Here is a 17,805-nt window from a genome sequence, read left to right on the forward strand (position 1 = left end):
TTATTTATCCATTTTCTTTAGTAACATTCAGCATATTAAAAATTAGAAAAGTTCTTAGCAGTGGCCACAAAAATAAATGAAATTCCTAATGAGCATGAATTTGGACCAAGGGAATATAGTTTACTATTAAGGATTTATATGAACTGTGACAACAAAATATTGAAAATGAGAGTATTAGAGTACAGAGGGAGAGGGAGAATAGAATGAGGATTAAGAGTTCGGGCTTCAGAAATGGGACTGGAAAACATTTTCTGTGAAGGGTCAGACAGTACACTTTTAGGCTTTCTGTATGATATAGTCTCTGTTACAATGATCAACTCTGCTATGATAGCAGAGAAGCAGTCATAGGCAACGATTAGGTTAAGATGAACAATGGTGTTCATTAAGACTCTGTTACAAAAGCAGCCCATCAGATTGAGCCCGCTGCTCAGAGTTGGCCCATGCTTTCTCTAGAGCCCAGCTGACTTAGGCTTACATTATTGGTCCTGACATTTATCAGATGTGCACCCTTGGGAAAGTGTTCATGCCTCGGAACCTCTGTATCCTCAGTATAATAACTGTATCTATTTATCGGTGGTAGTTAGAGTTAAGTGAACCAATGCATACAAACTCTTTAATGCAGTTTCTGGTTATTATCTATATACAAAGAGATAATACTCAATATCTTATTATTAAGACAAATAATTTCCTTAGTTTTCTGGAAAATGAATTGCACAATGAACGTTACATTTGTTAATTGCTTCCACTCTAAATTTTAGAGGATAATTAGCCAATATCTGCCAAGAAATACCTTATTTTATTCACCGTATGATTTGAGATTGATGAGAATACATATATGGACCAGAATGGAGATACCGAACCTGCCGTAGGATGGCTTCTTTATTTGCCAATTCATTTTCTAGTTTATCATTCATGTCATGTATGGAGGTAGATTCTCTCTGAGCACTGAGGTAACGCTTCTCAAGGGTTGTGATTCTTTCTTCCATATCTTCCTTCTGTGCCATTGCCTACAATTAAAAGAACAAAAACACTCAAATCAGATTCTCTGACAGGTTATCTTATTGCCCTACTATTTAAATAAAAGACATAAATATGATTGCTTTCTTGAAGTATTACTCATTCCTTGTATAGAAGGAATGCAAGAGTTCATTCAACTTATCTGTCAGAATTCTTCTTTCATCTTGAATTAACCAAAAGCTTTAAAAGAAATGACAAATAAGAAAGCTCATTATGCCACAGAATTAAGTATAGTTATGAGTAGATTTGCAAAGCATCAGAGTGTTGTTGGGTTCAATTGCAAATTGTAAAACCATCTTCAAATAAGGAATGATAAACACTATTAGTACTTTTACATTTAGACATAATGAAGAGTAACTCAATGCTTAAAAGAGGAGGCAAGAGAATCATATATTTAAATCATACTTACAGTAGATCAGACACTTGGAGACTTATGATAATATTATATACATTCCAATTAAATAACAATTTAGGGAACTCAATGAACAACTATCAACTCAATCAACTATCAATCAAGTTCAAATGAAGTTCAAATGAAAAAATCCATAATTTTTTTAATTATTCATTTTTTTATTTATTCATTTGAGAGTTAGAGTTACAGACAGGGAGAAGAAAGAGAGAGAGGCCTTCTGTCTGCTGATTCACTCTCAAATGGCTGCAATGACTGGAGTTGAGCCAATCCGACGCTAGGAGCCAGGAGCTTCTTCCAGGTCTTCCATGTGGGTGCAGGGGTCAAAGCACTTGGGTCATCTTCCACTGCTTTCCCAGGCCATAGCAGAGAGCTGGATCAGCTGGATTAGCCTACTATGTTACAGTGTCAGCCTAGAAAGTCATAATATTTTAACCAGCCATTTTTTTTTTGCATTTTCTTTTTTTTAACTTTTATTTAATGAATATAAATTTCCAAAGTATAGCTTATGGATTACAGTGGCTTCCCCCCCACCAATAACTTCCCTCCTACCCGCAACCCTCCCCTTTCCCGCTCCCTCTCCCCTTCCATTCATATCAAGATTCATTTTCAATTCTCTTTATATATAGAAGATCAGTTTAGTATACCTTAAGAAAAGATTTCAACAGTTTGCACCCACATAGAAACACAAAGTGAAAAGTACTGTTTGAGTACTCGTTATCGCATTAAATCACAATGTACCACACATTAAGGACAGAGATCCTACATGAGGAGTAAGTGCACAGTGAATCCTGTTGTTGACTTTACAAATTGACACTCTTGTTTATGGCATCAGTAATCTCCCTATGCTCCAGTCATGAGTTTCCAAGGCTATGAAAGCCTTTTGAGTTCACCGACTCTTATTTAGACAAGGTCATAGTCAAAGTGGAAGTTGTCTCCTCCCTTCAGAGAAAGGTACCTCCTTCTTTGAAGACCTGTTCTTTCCACTGGGGTCTCACTCATGGAGATCTTTCATTTAGGTCATTTTTTTTTTTTTTTCCCAGAGTGTCTTGGGTTTCCATGCCTGAAATACTCTCATGGGCTTTTCAGCCTAACCAACCATTTTTAAACAAGCTAATCTAGAGATGATAATATGGAAATAGTTTACCTTTCCAATGGCTTTTATGTAAATTTGTTGATAAATAAAATACTTTATTGAGAAGAATTAGGGAAAAAATCAGCAGCAGAAGTGAGTAATTTCTGAGAATGTAAGATGGTCCTTTGTATAGGAGCCTAGAACTGAGGGGATGGTGGTAGTTTCCAAATATTACTTGTTTTTCCCGTATTTATTTTTTAAAATATTTATTCATTTATCTGAAATGCAGAGTTAGAGAGAAAGAATGACAGAGAAAAGGGGGGGAGAGATAGATCTCCCATCTGCGGTTCACTTCCCACGTGACTACAATGACGGAGCTGGGCCTAGAATCCATCCTGATCTCCCTACATGCATGTACAGGTCAAAGCACTAGGACCACCCTCTGCTCATTTCCCAGGTGCAGCAGAAGGGGGTTGGAATGAAGGGAGCAGCTGGGACTCGCCACCTGGATGGGATGCTAGCATCACAAGCATAGGCTTATCCCACTGTTCCACAATGCTGACCCCTCCACATTCATTGGATCACTCATACCTTTCAGTCTTTCTGTTATTCTTCTTCAGGGATCAGAAAAATTCCTATTATACCTACAGAGCAGGTCATTTTTCCTTTTTCTAAATAAAAGAAGGTATTAAATGGACAGTCCTTCCCTCACCAGCACTTAGAAATGTAACCATATCCACACAAATCCTTAACTTCTAGTTTTCAATGAAAAACATACGTTTCACCTTTTTTTCAGAGGTTAACTGGTGTATTTGCTTTTGGATCTATGATTCTTTCTTTTTTAGGGACCTTGATCACTTTTTTTGCTCCTGGATTTTCAAAGTGATGGTGAAAGTAACAGCTGGAAAAGTAAAATAGGCTTACAAAGAAATTGGTATGGACCAGAGGAGAAAGGCAGAGGGAAAAAAAGAATGATTCCAGGAAAATAAAACTAAGAATCATAAATTACCTTTCTGATTGGCCATAATGAGATTGAAAGGAATTTTGCAAAACCATTGGAAAGTATGAGAAGATTCACCATCATTTAAAAAAATAATGAACAAACTGATACATCAGATTTATTTTTAATCATGAAAAAGTAGAAGTTGCACAATAGAAGGAAATATTATAAGAAACTACTTTTTGCTCATTTGTGGAAATTAGTGACATAATAACTAATGGTAATAGAATATGATTTTAGATGAATATGATGGAAGGATGGGTGGAAGAGAAAGTAAGAAAAGAGATGAAATAGCTAATGTATTCATCAGTACAAGATAGAGATCATTTATTTTATTTTATTATTTTTAAAAATATTTATTTTTTTTATTTGAAAGTCAGAGTTAGAGAGAGAGAGAGAGATTGACATCCACCTCCTGGTTCACTCCCCCAAAGGGCTGCAATGGCCAGGTCTGGTCCATGCTGAAGCTAGGAACCAGAATCTTCTTCTGAATCTTCCTCCTGGGTGGCAGGGGCCCAAACACCTGGGACATCTTCTGCTGCTTTTCCAGGCCTTTAGTAGAGGGCTGGATTGGAAGTGGAGCTGCCAGAACATGAAGCAGCAGCCATATGGAATGCAGGTGGTGGCTTTTATCCACTAAATCACAATGTTGCCCCCCCCCCAAAAAAAAGATTCTGCTTTTGTAGATATAATCAAGTTCAGATAAGGTCACAGAGCATGAGTGAGGGTCCTAGATCAAATAACTGATGTTAGTATAAGGAAAAGGAGATTTGAAGACACAGAGACATAGAGCGAAGAAGGAGGGAGGTAGAGACTGGAGTTCCGCTGCCACCAGTCAAGAGTACCAATGACTGCCAACCACCATCCAATGACCGCCAAGCACCATCTGAAGCAAGGTAGAAAGGGCGAAGAAGACTCTGCACTGCAGATTTAGAGACAATACGACTCTATTGAAAACTTGATTTTTGACTTAAAGCCTCCAGAACTATGACAAAATAAATTATGGTTGTTCAGAACTATATGGTTTGTGGTTTATTTATTATGGCAGCCCTGTAAAATGAATATACTCTGTGACTTCATTTCCACTGGAAATATGTTTTCATTAGCTTCTTTACTCAACCCTACTGTCTGTCAAAATCCTATTAAAACCTAGTTGGCTAATTATGGTAATAGTGAAGTTCAAATACATGAAATGAAATTAATCCATCAATTGGGCAAAAAACAGATTAATTTTTTGGGAAACATTATATACATAACCCTAGATTTGAGACATCACAAATAAACCTACAATTTTTTAAAGATTTATTTATTTATTTGAAAGAGTTAGAGAGAGAGAGAAGGAGAGGCAGAGAGAGAGAGAGAGGGAGGCAAGCAGGGAGGGAGACAGTGAGGTCTTCCATCCACTGGTTCACTCCCCAATTGGCTACAATGGCCAGAGTTGAGCAGATCTGAAGCCAGAAGCCAGGAGCTTCTTCTGGGTCTCCCACAAGGCTGCAGCGGCCCAAGGACTTGGGCCATCTTCTACTGCCTTCCCAGACCATAGCAGAGAGCTGGATTGGAAGTGGAGCAGCCGGGACTCGAACTGGCACCCATATGGGATGCTCGCACTGCAGGTGGTAGCTTTACCTGGCATGCCATAGTGCCAGCCCCATAAACCTACTATTTATAAAACTTTTTATTTTAAATTTTAACTGTTTTCTAAATTTATTTTTTTAATCCATGACATATAGATTTTTTATTTTAAATGACTCCTTGAGAATGCTTACTGTTGTTATTTTGTATCTGTGGGTTTCATTTCCATACAGAATTCTATTGATATTATACCAGTAATGTAGAAAATGAAGAGAAAATTGTGAATGTAGCTTGAAAAATGCAAATTTCTAAGTATATTTTCATAGCAATTAATTCAGTAAAAGTCATACCTATGTTTCTTAATGAGTACTGAAATAGTACACATTTGTGCGAAAGCTGAGTTTTTGATACTTCTTGACCCTGCTGTCATGAGTAAATGTTGATTATCTTTTCTACACCTCTATTTCACTTCATCTTTTTTTAAGCTGAACTACTAATGCTCACTACAGAACATTACTCTTAAGAATTAGACAGTGCAATATTTCAAGTGTGTTTAAAATGTCGCACATGGAATACACACTCAAAAATAATAGTTGATATTATTATTATTATTAATTTTGACAGGCAGAGTGCACAGTGAGAGAGACAAAGAGAAAGGTCTTCCTTTGCCATTGGTTCACCCCCCCATGGCCACTGCAGCCGGCACACCACGCTGATCCGATGGCAGGAGCCAGGTGCTTCTCCTGGTCTCCTATGCGGGTGCAGGGCTCAAGCACTTGGGCCATCCTCCACTGCACTCCCTGGCCACAGCAGAGAGCTGGCCTGGAAGAGGGGCAACGGGGACAGAATCCGGCGCCCCGACCAGACTAGAACCCGGTGTGCCAGCGCCGCAAGGCGGAGGATTAGCCTCGTGAGCTGCGGCGCCGGCCGCTTTTTATTATTAATTACTATTTGTATTTACTATTTATCAGCAGAACTCATTCTATGATAGATATTACTTGTAGGAATAATATATGTGATTTTAGTACTGCATTTTTGATTCAGCAATTCATTTGGGAGATAGAATATTTAACTGCAGGCTGCATTGCCAATAATAAATTTTGAATTTACAAGTCGGAGAAATCTCTTTTCCTCTGTGTTATTAGGAAATTCTGAAAAAAGGGAGCTTTGTTTACTCCCCATAAACTACCACATAAAAATGCAGGAAAATATCATAAAGATTCTATTGATTTTTATTTTATCAAATAGATATAGCTCTCTACTAACTTACATCTAATAAAGTAAATTGTAACTGCAAAGTTCAAATAACACTAAAGTTTAAAGTGATATATATTTAGTTATTTAATCACTTAGAAAACTTTTGAAGAGATTTTAATAGCAAATTTTAAAGAAAGTGGTTTATTTAGAAAAACATGATTTAAATACTTCACTGAAAAGTTTAGTTCTTTGAACTGCTATGTATTTAAAGATACTGATATTCACACAAGATTATTAACCTTCTGGACTGAGAAGTGTAGAGCTAAGTCACTTTTATAAGATTGTCTATTTTTGCCAAATATGTTTACTGTGTCTATCTTTAATCAGTTCACATTACTTCTAAAAGATCAAAATCTATTTAAGGAGCAACAAAAACAAAATATCATACAAAATCAGTTTTGGATGACTCTCAACAAAAAAAATCACACAAGTATACTCTGAATCATTAATGGTATAAAACTTTATAAGTCATTATAGATATATTAGATTGTCCTCACATGCAAAGCAAAGTACATTTTATCTTTTAATTACATGATTGGTTTTTTCTATTTATAATTTTTCCTTAATTAACAAATATTTCTTAATTGTCCAATATATAAATCATACTGTGTTGACAATTCTATAAGAGTATCAATAAATTAACTTTTTAAATGATTCTATTAAGAAACTTGCAATCCAGTAGACTTCGTAGTGAACACAGCTTAGGAACTTATTCAGGAAAGTAAGTGCAGAGCTGGGGCTTTGAATATGATACCTTCTTTAAGTACATGATTTTCACATCTTATTACTTATTAGAAAGAATTATCAAAAGATTGATTATTTGGGTGCCATATTACAACTGCATTTTAATCTTAGTTGTTAACACTGAATCAATTACTGTATTGCATAGATTTGGAAGCAGCTCACGGAGGAAGAAACATAGGTTTTTAAGTCCGAATGATCCTAGTTCTTTCTGGTGCTACAGGGAAGTGCAAAGGCCTTGTACAAGCCTCTTTACCTCTCTAAGACTAGAGCTTGGCCTCTCTTGAGAAAAATGGGGATAATAATAAGCACCTCCCCTAAGAAGCAGTTATGAAGAATTAGAGAAATTAAATAACAATGCTCCTGTAATAGCTTTCACATATGGTTGGTCCTTAGTAAATCTTTAGTAAACTAGAGCCTGTGGCTTGAAATCTGAATCTGATAAATTTTTAATTAGCTTTCACAGTGCGCAGTGTGTGCGCATGAGTACAGAAAAAAAAATTGTCATGCATTGAGAAAGGCAGGCTGAGTGCAAGCTCTGTTCACAGGTCTCATCAGTTCTAGCACTTCCTACTGTCTTGCACCTGGCACTTCACACATTTCTACTGCCTGCCTGGCATGGAAAACATTTGTGTTTGCAACCTCCCTTCACAGGTGGATGAGGACAGATATTTCTTTCTCATGACACCCTTCAAAGACATAGCTGCATACAAACAGTTATATTTTAAAGTGGTTCCATATGGAAGTGTCACATCTTGAATTTCTAACAAGAGAATGAGCACCTGGCATCACAGGACTGACGTGTTCCATCCGACTGGGCTTCTGGCACCTGCATCCAGATACCATTAGTTTTAAGGAGCTATTTTTTTTTAATTGGACAATCAGGGCTAGAAGTGATATATGCCTTTCCTGTAAGTGACACTGTGTTAAATAAATGTGAACAGAGGAGGTGAATGCTAAAATGAAAGGAAACAGCTAAAACTCCTGAACCAAGAGATAACAGGAATTACTGCTGAACTGAATGTAGCAGGTGAGAGTATAAAACACATGTAATGTAAACGAGTGAAATTGACATTTTAAGATTTGACTATTGTTTACAGCCCTTGTATATACTCTTAAGGAACAGTGGTTTTTCTACTTAATGTTTGTTGAATTCTTTATTTAGTGGAGGCTTAAGTTTGTGATTATAAAATAAACTTAAGTATGTTATTATAAAAAATAAAAGAAAAAATAAGAAAAGAAGGAGATGGGAGAGAAGGAGCATGGGTGGGGAGGTGGGGTAGTAACTATCATTATGTTGTCTGTGTATATGAAATACTTGAGATCTGTGCATGTTACATTGACAAAACAATTTTTAAATGTAGGACTTGAGTGAAGGGTACCAAGGAAAGCCCCAAGGCTGGCAAATGAGTTAATGAGAAAATGAGAAGAAAAATCAGACACATAGAAAAGAGTCAACTCCATTAACTACCAGCTAATTATGTACAGAAGATATAAAAAAGACACAAATACGTGACCTAAAAGAATATATAAGCCTGGAAAAGGAAAAGTCACAAAATGAAATTTCCATATGTATACATAATTTTATTTTTAATTGTGAGAAAATGAAAAGAGATTAAACTATCACCTCAGTGGATAAGATCTGTCAAAGTTAACAATAAATCACATTCTTCTATCTTTTTTGGTAATTTAAAGTACTCTCCCTTTTAAGTAGATAAAAGCAATGGTAATTCTAGCAAGAACTGAATATGTAGAAAAAGAGATTGCTATACATATGTATGCATACGCATATGCACACATAAGCATTCACATTCATAGACCCAAATACAAAATAAGAGACAATTTAAAATAACATCTTGGAATATTCCTGTATGTGCAGAGCATAACAATTCATGATTCATACAGCCAGGGTTGTTTTAAACTAAAAGCTTCCAAAAAAATTAAAAACTTCAAAAAGTATCCAAGATCTGATATTAAAAGTTTCTTTTCATATGTAAGAAGGAATTGACAGAGTAAACTTTCTACCTTAAAAAACAAGTTTCATAACCAATATAATGTACCCTAAATTATGGCCTTCTGAGAAGAAGTGAAGAGTAAATGCCATTAGGGGGAATTATGGAAAAAGCATCTCTGAGCAGCATTCAGGAAGCGAAGAGTGAAAGTGTATGGCTCACTCACCTCCCTAATGTCCCTTTGATATTTAGTGTTCATTTCTTCAGTTTTAATGAGATCCTTTCTTGCTGTCTCTGCTTCCTGTTCCACCTCGCCCACTCGGGAAGAAAGAGCTGCTAAACGTTCTTTCATTTGGGCCATTTCATAGTTTTGCTTTTCAAGCAGTTCCTGTAGTTCCACTATTTGACTTGTTTCATCAGTCGAGTCTATAGAACCGTTGGACAAACGCTGCAGGAATAGAAAAAGAAACAGCAGTTAAGCTTTTCTTTATCTTTAATTTAAAATTTGTGAACTTAATGAAATGAAACTTACTCTGCTCACACCGAGAAATAAGAAGATTTCAAAAGAATTAACTTTGGAGGAAAACTAAGTTTCTTAGAAAACAGTTAACTTACATTAAATATGAAGGCAGTTCAGTAATTCACAAACAAGTTAACAGGTGTATTTGAACTGGAGATTAACAAATATATATATGTATATATATATGTGTGGGTATATATATATATATATATCTTAAAATAAGTATATCTTAAAATATATATCTTAAAATAAGTATATCTTAAAATAAGTGGCAATTATTATTTTCTAAATATTAACACATTTTATATTGATATAATACAAATTTTTTAATTAATAGCTAAGGATACAAAAATGGTGAAATATTTTGTGATTTTCCATGCTTTATTCTTAAATACACTCAGAAACAGAATCTTACACAATATTTTTTCAAAGGTTTTTCCTGCTGTGAATCTGATCTTGCTGGAACAAACATATAGCATAGAAAGTTTGATTTCTGTATTTCTATCATCACAAAAGTCTTAAGTCTGTATAATCCACAGGAGGAGGCTAAAACGGGTTAAATATTTGGGGATGATCTTTCTATTTTCTGAGAGGGCTACCTTAGAAACCAAGGTGACCCATGTACCCAGAAGTAGGCCCTACAGATTTATATATATATATATATATATGCATATATATAAATATGAAATATCTCAAACAGCTCAATTGTAATAAAAATTTAACCACATGAACTGGACAAAGGACCTGAGTAGATATTTCTTAAAAGAATCCATACAAAAGGCCAGCAGATTCATGGAAAAATGACCAACATCACAAATTACCAAGGAAATACATGTTAGAATACCTATTATCAAAAAGCAAAAGATAAAAACAATGACAAGAATTTCAAAAAAGGGAACTCTAGGACACTGTTGGTGGCAATGTAAATTAGTACAGTCATTATGGAAACAGTGCATAAATTCCTCAGAAAATTAGATATAGAATCCCATGTGATCCAATAATCCTGAAATGAAAGAAGTATATTGACAGCATATCTGTACTCCCATGTTTATTGCATTACTCACAACAGCCAAGAAGTGGAATCAAACTAACTGTCCATTAATGGATGAATGGATAAAGAAAATGTGGAATATGTATGCAATTGAATACTATGCAGTCCTTCAAAAGTAGGAAATTCTGTCACTTGTAACAACATGGAAGAATCTGGAGCATACTATATTGACTGAAATAAGCCAGGCACATAAAGAAAAATACCACATGGCCTCACTTACATGTGGAGTCTAAATGTCTATTGTCTTCTATGACAATAGAGTAAAAGGGGGTGGTGGGGGTGTCAGTGAGGAAAGCGGAGATGTTAGTCAAACAGCATAAAGCTTCAGAGAGGTGGAGTAGCCCTTAGTGAGATAGTCACAGCACAGTGACTACAGTTAACAATAATGAATGTTCTAAAATCATTGGAAGAGTATATGCTAAATGTTTTCACAACAAAAACTGATAAATAAGTGAACTGATGGATTTGTTAATTTGGCTCATTTAATGATTTCACATTGTGCATATACAAAAAATACTACACTGTACCCCACTAATATACACAATATTTCTTAATTAAAAGCTAAAAAAAGAAAAATGTGATATACTGTTGCTGCATTGGGAAAGTTTTATGGGGAAGATAATGTAGGAACTGGGGAGAAATAATGCTAAGAGAAGAGCACAATAAGCAGAAACAGGAGTGCATGGGTAAAATGCAAAGAGAGTACAGTTACTTCTGCTTCAATGCTTATTTTCAACAACATGCATTTGCTCTCACACCATAGATATTTTAGGAACAATTCAAACACAATGTAAATTTTGTGTTTTCTTAAGTGCAATTTTGTTCTTGAGAAGCAGTGGCTAAAAACAGCAAGTTGCACTCAGCTGAAGTACATTTTAAGTAGGAATAAAAAAATGCATGCATGCACATTGCTACGTAAGTTTCCTACAAGTGTTACACGTTTACCTAGCCATATTTTACAACTCCTCATTTCAGATGCCCCTTCTTCTAGCATTTCACAATAAGTGAAACTCCTTATCCTCTGGTGCCCACTTCTCCAATCACATTTCAAGTATTCTTCAGTGTGAAGAGCAGTATTTATTGTAGACATGGTGAGATTCTTAAATACTTAGCATGTGTCAAACTGTGCTACCATTTTTATTAATTTTCTCATGTTTTAGTGATATTAATAATCTTTAGTGTTGTTGTGGAAACCCAATTTCCCTCTCTAAGCCCTGTGAGTTTTTAAAATCTTCTCTCTTTTTAAATTCTTTCTCTTTCTTTCTATTCACACACACACACACAACAAAATGCAGCCATATGTCAAATCTGAAAAATAAATATGAAAGTAGAGTGGTTGTGACTACACCTGTGCTTTTTTACCATGCAATTTCATACAGTTCATAATTTTTTTGGAATGTTATTGCCACAAAGAACAGGATTACAGTGGAAAAGGGGAAGATCAAAAAATATAAAAACTGAGAAGAAGAAAACACAGAGGAAGGAAATGTGAACAGACAGCAAAATGTGTTAATGGGTCCAATAACCTAAAACAAGGAGAAAATATGGAGAAACTTCTGATCAAATAAAAATTAAAAGGGCAGAAAAAGATGGAGCCAGACTTCATTTCCTTTTTTCAGTTGACTGGAGCAAAGTCTTATCGTGAGGAGGTAGATGTTCCATTATCTGCAGTAACACGAATCTCAAAAATAGTATATGGAGAAAAAGAAGCTGCACCAAGCAGCATCTATTCTGCTACTGTACTCATAGGAAATGCTGGAGAAGACTGTGCTGAACTCATGATGAGGAAACACACTGGTTATTGTTTGGGTCTGGGCAGAGAGGGTGACACTGATTACAAAGAAACATGAGGGCACTTTTAAGGGTGAAAGAAATGTCCTCTATCTTGATTTGGGTTGTGTTTATACAGGTATGCAAATTTCTAAAATTCCAAATAATTATGTACATCAAACTGTATATAAAACATATATTAATAAAGTTGTTCTTTCTAAAATTTGAGTGTAAGGTACACACACAGAGAGAGAGAGAGAGAGAGAGAGAGAGAGAATGTTCCCATCTACTGGTTCAGTCCCCAAAGCCTGCAATGGCCCTGTTGCTGGTGCTGAAGCCGGAAGTGAAGTGAGCATAGGGGAACCTGGAAGGGGTTAAAGCGATGAGCTAGGAACTCAATCCAGATCTCCTGTGTGGGTGGCAAGGACCCAATTCCTGAAACATCACCAGGGCCGCCCAGAGTCAGCGTTGATGGGAAGCTGGAATCCAGAGCCTGAGCCAGGAATAGAACACTTCCCACTCTAACGTGGGAGGCAGGCATCTGAACTTCTTGCCTAAATGCTCACTGTTAAAGTTACTTTTTGTCTAAATCACGAAGACCATTAAAAAGTAAAGTTTTGTTTTAAAATGTTTTGAGGCTGGTGCTATGTGTAGCGAGTTAAATTGCCGTATATGGGCGCTGGGTGGAGACCAGCTGATCCTCTGATTCAGTTCCCTGCTAATGTGCCTGGGAGAGCGGCAGAAGATGGCCCAAGTGCTTGGGTCACTGGACTTTTGAGGAAGCCCCACGTGAAGCTCTGGCTCTTGGCTTCGGCCTGATCTAACCCTGGCCATTGGGGCCATCTGGGAAGTGAACCAGTGGGTGAAAGGCTTCACTCTGCCTCTGCCTCTGCCTCTCCCTCTCTGTAATTCTGCCTTTCAAACAAATAAATCTTTAAAAAAAATTTTTGTTACATTTGGATATCTAAATCCCAAAAGAACTTTGTAGAAACTGACTTAAGGTAATCACATACAGGTGATCCGAATTAAAGTACAGAACTTGAGTTCCCAGTTCAGCTCATCTATCTTTACCACACTGCTTACAGTTGTCAAATATAAATCTACTGGATAAAATTATATATGATACATGGTAGAGACTGGTACTGAGTCATATATATACATATATATGTACACATATATATGATGAGTGTACATGCATGATGTATGTATAGAGCCCTTGTGCGTATTGATTTCATTTTTGCATCAAAATAAACTTATTTTTCAATTCCACTTTCCAGGAACTTTTTGACGTTCCTGCCTATGAGGAATCTTCAAAAGATTTGTGGAAAATGTGCATTATGAAAAAACTATATGTATGGGTTTTGAAATATTTTGCCCACAAATAACTATCTTTTAATCTCAGTTTGCATGAACTTTTTGAAGTAGTTTCGTTCCTACTCATATATATGATACATACATAATACCATAAAATATACTATATATATATATACTTGAAAAACAGTTCTTCAGTGCATTAAATGACAATAATTTTCTAATTAGAAAAGTGACTCCAAACCTGTGCACCTGAAATCCACTAAAATCTTGTTTTAAAATTCAAATGTTTTAATGGGCTTAAGAGAGCATGAATTTGGGGCTGGTGCTGTGGCACAGTGGGTTAAAGCCCCAACCCGCAGTGCTGGTATCCCATGTGGGCACCTGGTTGAGTCCCAGCTTCTCCTCTTCCAATCCAGCTCTCTGCTATGGCTGTGGAAAAGCAGTAGAGGATGGCCCAAGTCTTTGGACCCATGTACCTGCATTGGGAGACCTGGATCTGCTATGGCTTCCAGAAAGCAGAGGTGGTCCTACTCCTTGGATCCCTGCACTAGCAAGGGAGACCTGAAAGAAGCTCCTGGCTCCTGACCTCTCTCTCTCTCTCTCTCTCTCTCTCTCTGGCTCTACCTCTTCCTGTGACTATGTCTTTCAAATAAATAAAATAATTATTTTTAAAAAAGCATGAATTTAGCTAAATAAAAACAGTAATCAGAAAACTAAATAAAGCACTTTAGTAGTATTAGCCTCTCAATTTCCTTTAAGCAACGGATATGTACTACATGAGCTACTTTGGAATATGCGGCTATCCTGGGGAACTTCGGATATTTCAACTTTTTCTCTAAAGTGTTTATGAATATTCTATGTCTAAAAATTCTGTAAACTTTTATCTACTCAAATTACCCTAAATATATTTTATGGTGAACTTAAAACATGTTCACATAATTTCAGAGAAATGTCATATTGAAGCTGTGATTTATAACTTAGAAAATGAATCTCTTGTTTTATTCCAAATTATTTTTTCTTGAGTTCAGCTTTCAAATGAAGTGTGACACTTTAACTGAAATGACTAATTACTGAATTAAAGAAAAAGTCAATGCTTATTTAAAACACCTTTATTGAGGTATAACTTACATACCACAAAATTCATCATTTTAAAGTATAAAAGTTCAATAGTATTTTGTATACTTTTGGGGTTTTCCAACTATTAACATAATGTAATCTGAGAACATTTGCATTCCATAAAGAAACTTCACACTCAATATCAGACACTTACAGCTGTTCTCATCCTCATCCCTAGGAAACCAGTAAACTACTCTCTGTCACTACAGATAACTGATTTCTGGACATTTCACAAAGATGTGATCAGAGGATGTGTGACACCACCATTTCTATATGTTTCCTTTTTTTAAATTATTTTAAATTTTTTTTTTATTTTTTGACAGGCAGAGTGGACAGTGAGAGAGAGAGAGACAGAGAGAAAGGTCTTCCTTTTGCCGTTGGTTCACCCTCCAATGGCCACCGCGGCCGGCGCGCCTTGGCTGGCGCACCATGCTGATCCGATAGCAGGAGCCAGGTACTTATCCTGATCTCCCATGGGGTGCAGGGCCCAAGGACTTGGGCCATCCTCTACTGCACTCCCTGGCCACAGCAGAGAGCTGGCCTGGAAGAGGGGCAACCGGGACAGAATCCGGCGCCCCGACCGGGACTAGAACCCGGTGTGCCAGCGCCGCAAGGCGGAGGATTAGCCTAGTGAGCCACGGCGCCGGCCTCTATATGTTTTCATGTCTTAATTGTAAGCTCTGACTCTCTCCTACTGAATTAAAAAAAATTTTATTTTCTTATTCTCATAGTTTGCTAATCCTTCCAGAGAATATAGAAAAAGATGGCATAAAAGAGTAGAAATTTCGAATGTGTGTTATTATTAATTAACATCAGATATTAGAGGCTAAGTTATATATAAACTCTATCAGCAAAAAAGGGGCAACCACTGTGGAGTTCCATTTCATTTTCAAAAATAATTATACTATGAAGTTTTGTAGTGAGAGATGAATTATTCATTGTGTGGTCAAAGAAGTTACACTAAGTTTTTCAATCAGCATAAGTAATCAGCCAGTGATAATTCTTTGGTGGATGGGGAAACATCTTGCAAACAGGGGAAAGTCTTACAATAAATGTCATCTGTGAGGCGAGAAATGTGGTACTAAAGGGAAGTAGAACCAAAAACCTAAATAATACAAACCCACACAGGGAAAGTACTCACAGGCAGAAAAATAATAAGAAAAAAAAAATCTCTCCAAACTCAAGATGATGGTGAACTGTAAGGTTAGTATAAGTCAATACAGGATGAAAAGCTACCTCAGTGAAGGATTTCATCAGGCCTCAATATCTATGAGCAAACTGTACAAGCAAATCCTAGATAAGACATTGATCCAAGGAAATGCATTTGAAAACCTGATATCTTAGCATTTTCAGTCATTCTTAGTGGTCCTTGTGCTCCTCATTTTACTCTGAATCCTCAAGTTTAGATTTACTTCTAAATCCTCAAGTAAGACTATATATTCCATTAGCACAAAGACAAGTAATAGTAATAGCTAACATTATAGAGTACTTATCCAAAAACATAGAACTTGTGTGTTCTCTGGCTCTAATCTTGAGTTAATAATAATTGCTTCCCTTTGGTAACATTTATTAAGTTCTGACTATGTGCTGGGCACTGTTCAAAATGCATTATATGCAGCTTGTTGTGAAATTAATTAACAATCTTATTAAAGACAGAAAAGGTGTCTGAAGAATAGAGTGCATTTTTTCCTGACGCCACACTTACAAAAAAATAATGAGATGAGATTAAGATTTAAATTCAGACACTCTGGTTCCTAGAAGTATTCTCTTTTCTTCCCTCCTTCCCTTTTCTCCTTTTGTTCATTATTTTATTTCTCTTTTCTTCATTGTTTTATTTGTCCATTCAGCCATCTACCAAAACTCTATAATTTTTTTTTAACTTCTACTATTGCAGATACTAGGTTGCTAAGAATATGAAGGTTCCTGCCTGAGAGTAACATTGTGTGTGTGTGTGTGTGTGTGTGTGTGTAGTAGGGGGAGCCAGGACCAAAGAAAGCATTCTAAGTAATTAATGACACATTTAAGCACTGGGGAAGACAAGGCTTCAAGTTCACTGAGTTTGCCTATACTATTTTTTGTTGATCTCCTTATTGCATTTTTAACTCTCAAAATAAATCCTGTCCCCAGATTTCAAATATTTCCTTACAAATAGCCACATTTTATCTTTGATTTCAGGCTCTCCAACAAAAAACTCAAAGCTTTCTTTTAATTCTACATTGAGTCCTTAAAAATCTACAAAAGCCATCAATTTACAATTCTTGTAAATCTGGATTCCAGGAAAAAAGAAGAATTAGAATTAATATTTATATTCTAATATTCCTATATTCATCATTCTTTAATTATGACTACCATTATTGCGGGAATTGAATGAGAAAATGTTGAACAGATCTCATTATAAATAATATCTTAGGGAGGGGACCAGACATGTAATTGTTCCTAAATCCTTCTAAGTAATTTTGTTAAAGACTTACTTACTTATATTTATTTATTTATTTGTAAGGCAGAATGAGGAGGAGGGAAAGAGAGAGAGAGAAATAATCTTCCATCTGCAGATTCGTTTCCCATATGGTAGCAGCAGTCAAGTCTGGAGGAGGTTGAAACCAGGGGCCAGGAATGCCATCTGGGTCTCCCACATGGGCGGTAGAGACCCAAATACTTGGGTCACTATCCACTGTGTTCCCAGGCACATTATTAAGAAGTAGGATCACAAGTGGAACAGCTAAGATTCAAACAGGCACTCTGATAGGGGATGCTCACGCGGCAAGCAGCAGCTTGACCTGCTATGCCACAACACTGGTCTCACCTCTAGATAATTTTAACCACAGATCAATATTATCCAAGTACTTTACTGATTACCATGTATAACTTAGTAGTCAAATCTGCAAAACTAGCATGAAAATGAGAGTTTCAAGTAGTAAAATAATAAAACTGATGAACATAATAAAAAGTGTAATGAGAGGCTGAAGAAATTAGCCTTCTTTATCCTACTATTGATTATTTAAAATATTTAA

The 17,805-nt window shown here is 36.1% G+C and overlaps 1 protein-coding gene across 18 annotated transcripts in view; it reads right to left on the reverse strand.

The window, feature by feature from the left end:
* Positions 1-17,805, reverse strand: part of PPFIA2 (PTPRF interacting protein alpha 2) — a 540,970-nt gene that overhangs the window by 103,641 nt on the left and 419,524 nt on the right. For all 18 annotated transcript variants that reach the window (XM_070052665.1, XM_051846503.2, XM_051846506.2 and 15 more), the window contains 2 exons: positions 9,250-9,471; positions 861-1,007 (listed from right to left, as the gene is read on the reverse strand). In XM_070052665.1, coding sequence (XP_069908766.1) covers positions 861-1,007; positions 9,250-9,471 — 369 coding nt within the window. The remainder of the gene's footprint in view (positions 1-860; positions 1,008-9,249; positions 9,472-17,805) is intronic.

The sequence above is a fragment of the Oryctolagus cuniculus genome, chromosome 11, assembly GCF_964237555.1.
Source record: "Oryctolagus cuniculus chromosome 11, mOryCun1.1, whole genome shotgun sequence".
Lineage (NCBI taxonomy): Eukaryota > Metazoa > Chordata > Mammalia > Lagomorpha > Leporidae > Oryctolagus > Oryctolagus cuniculus.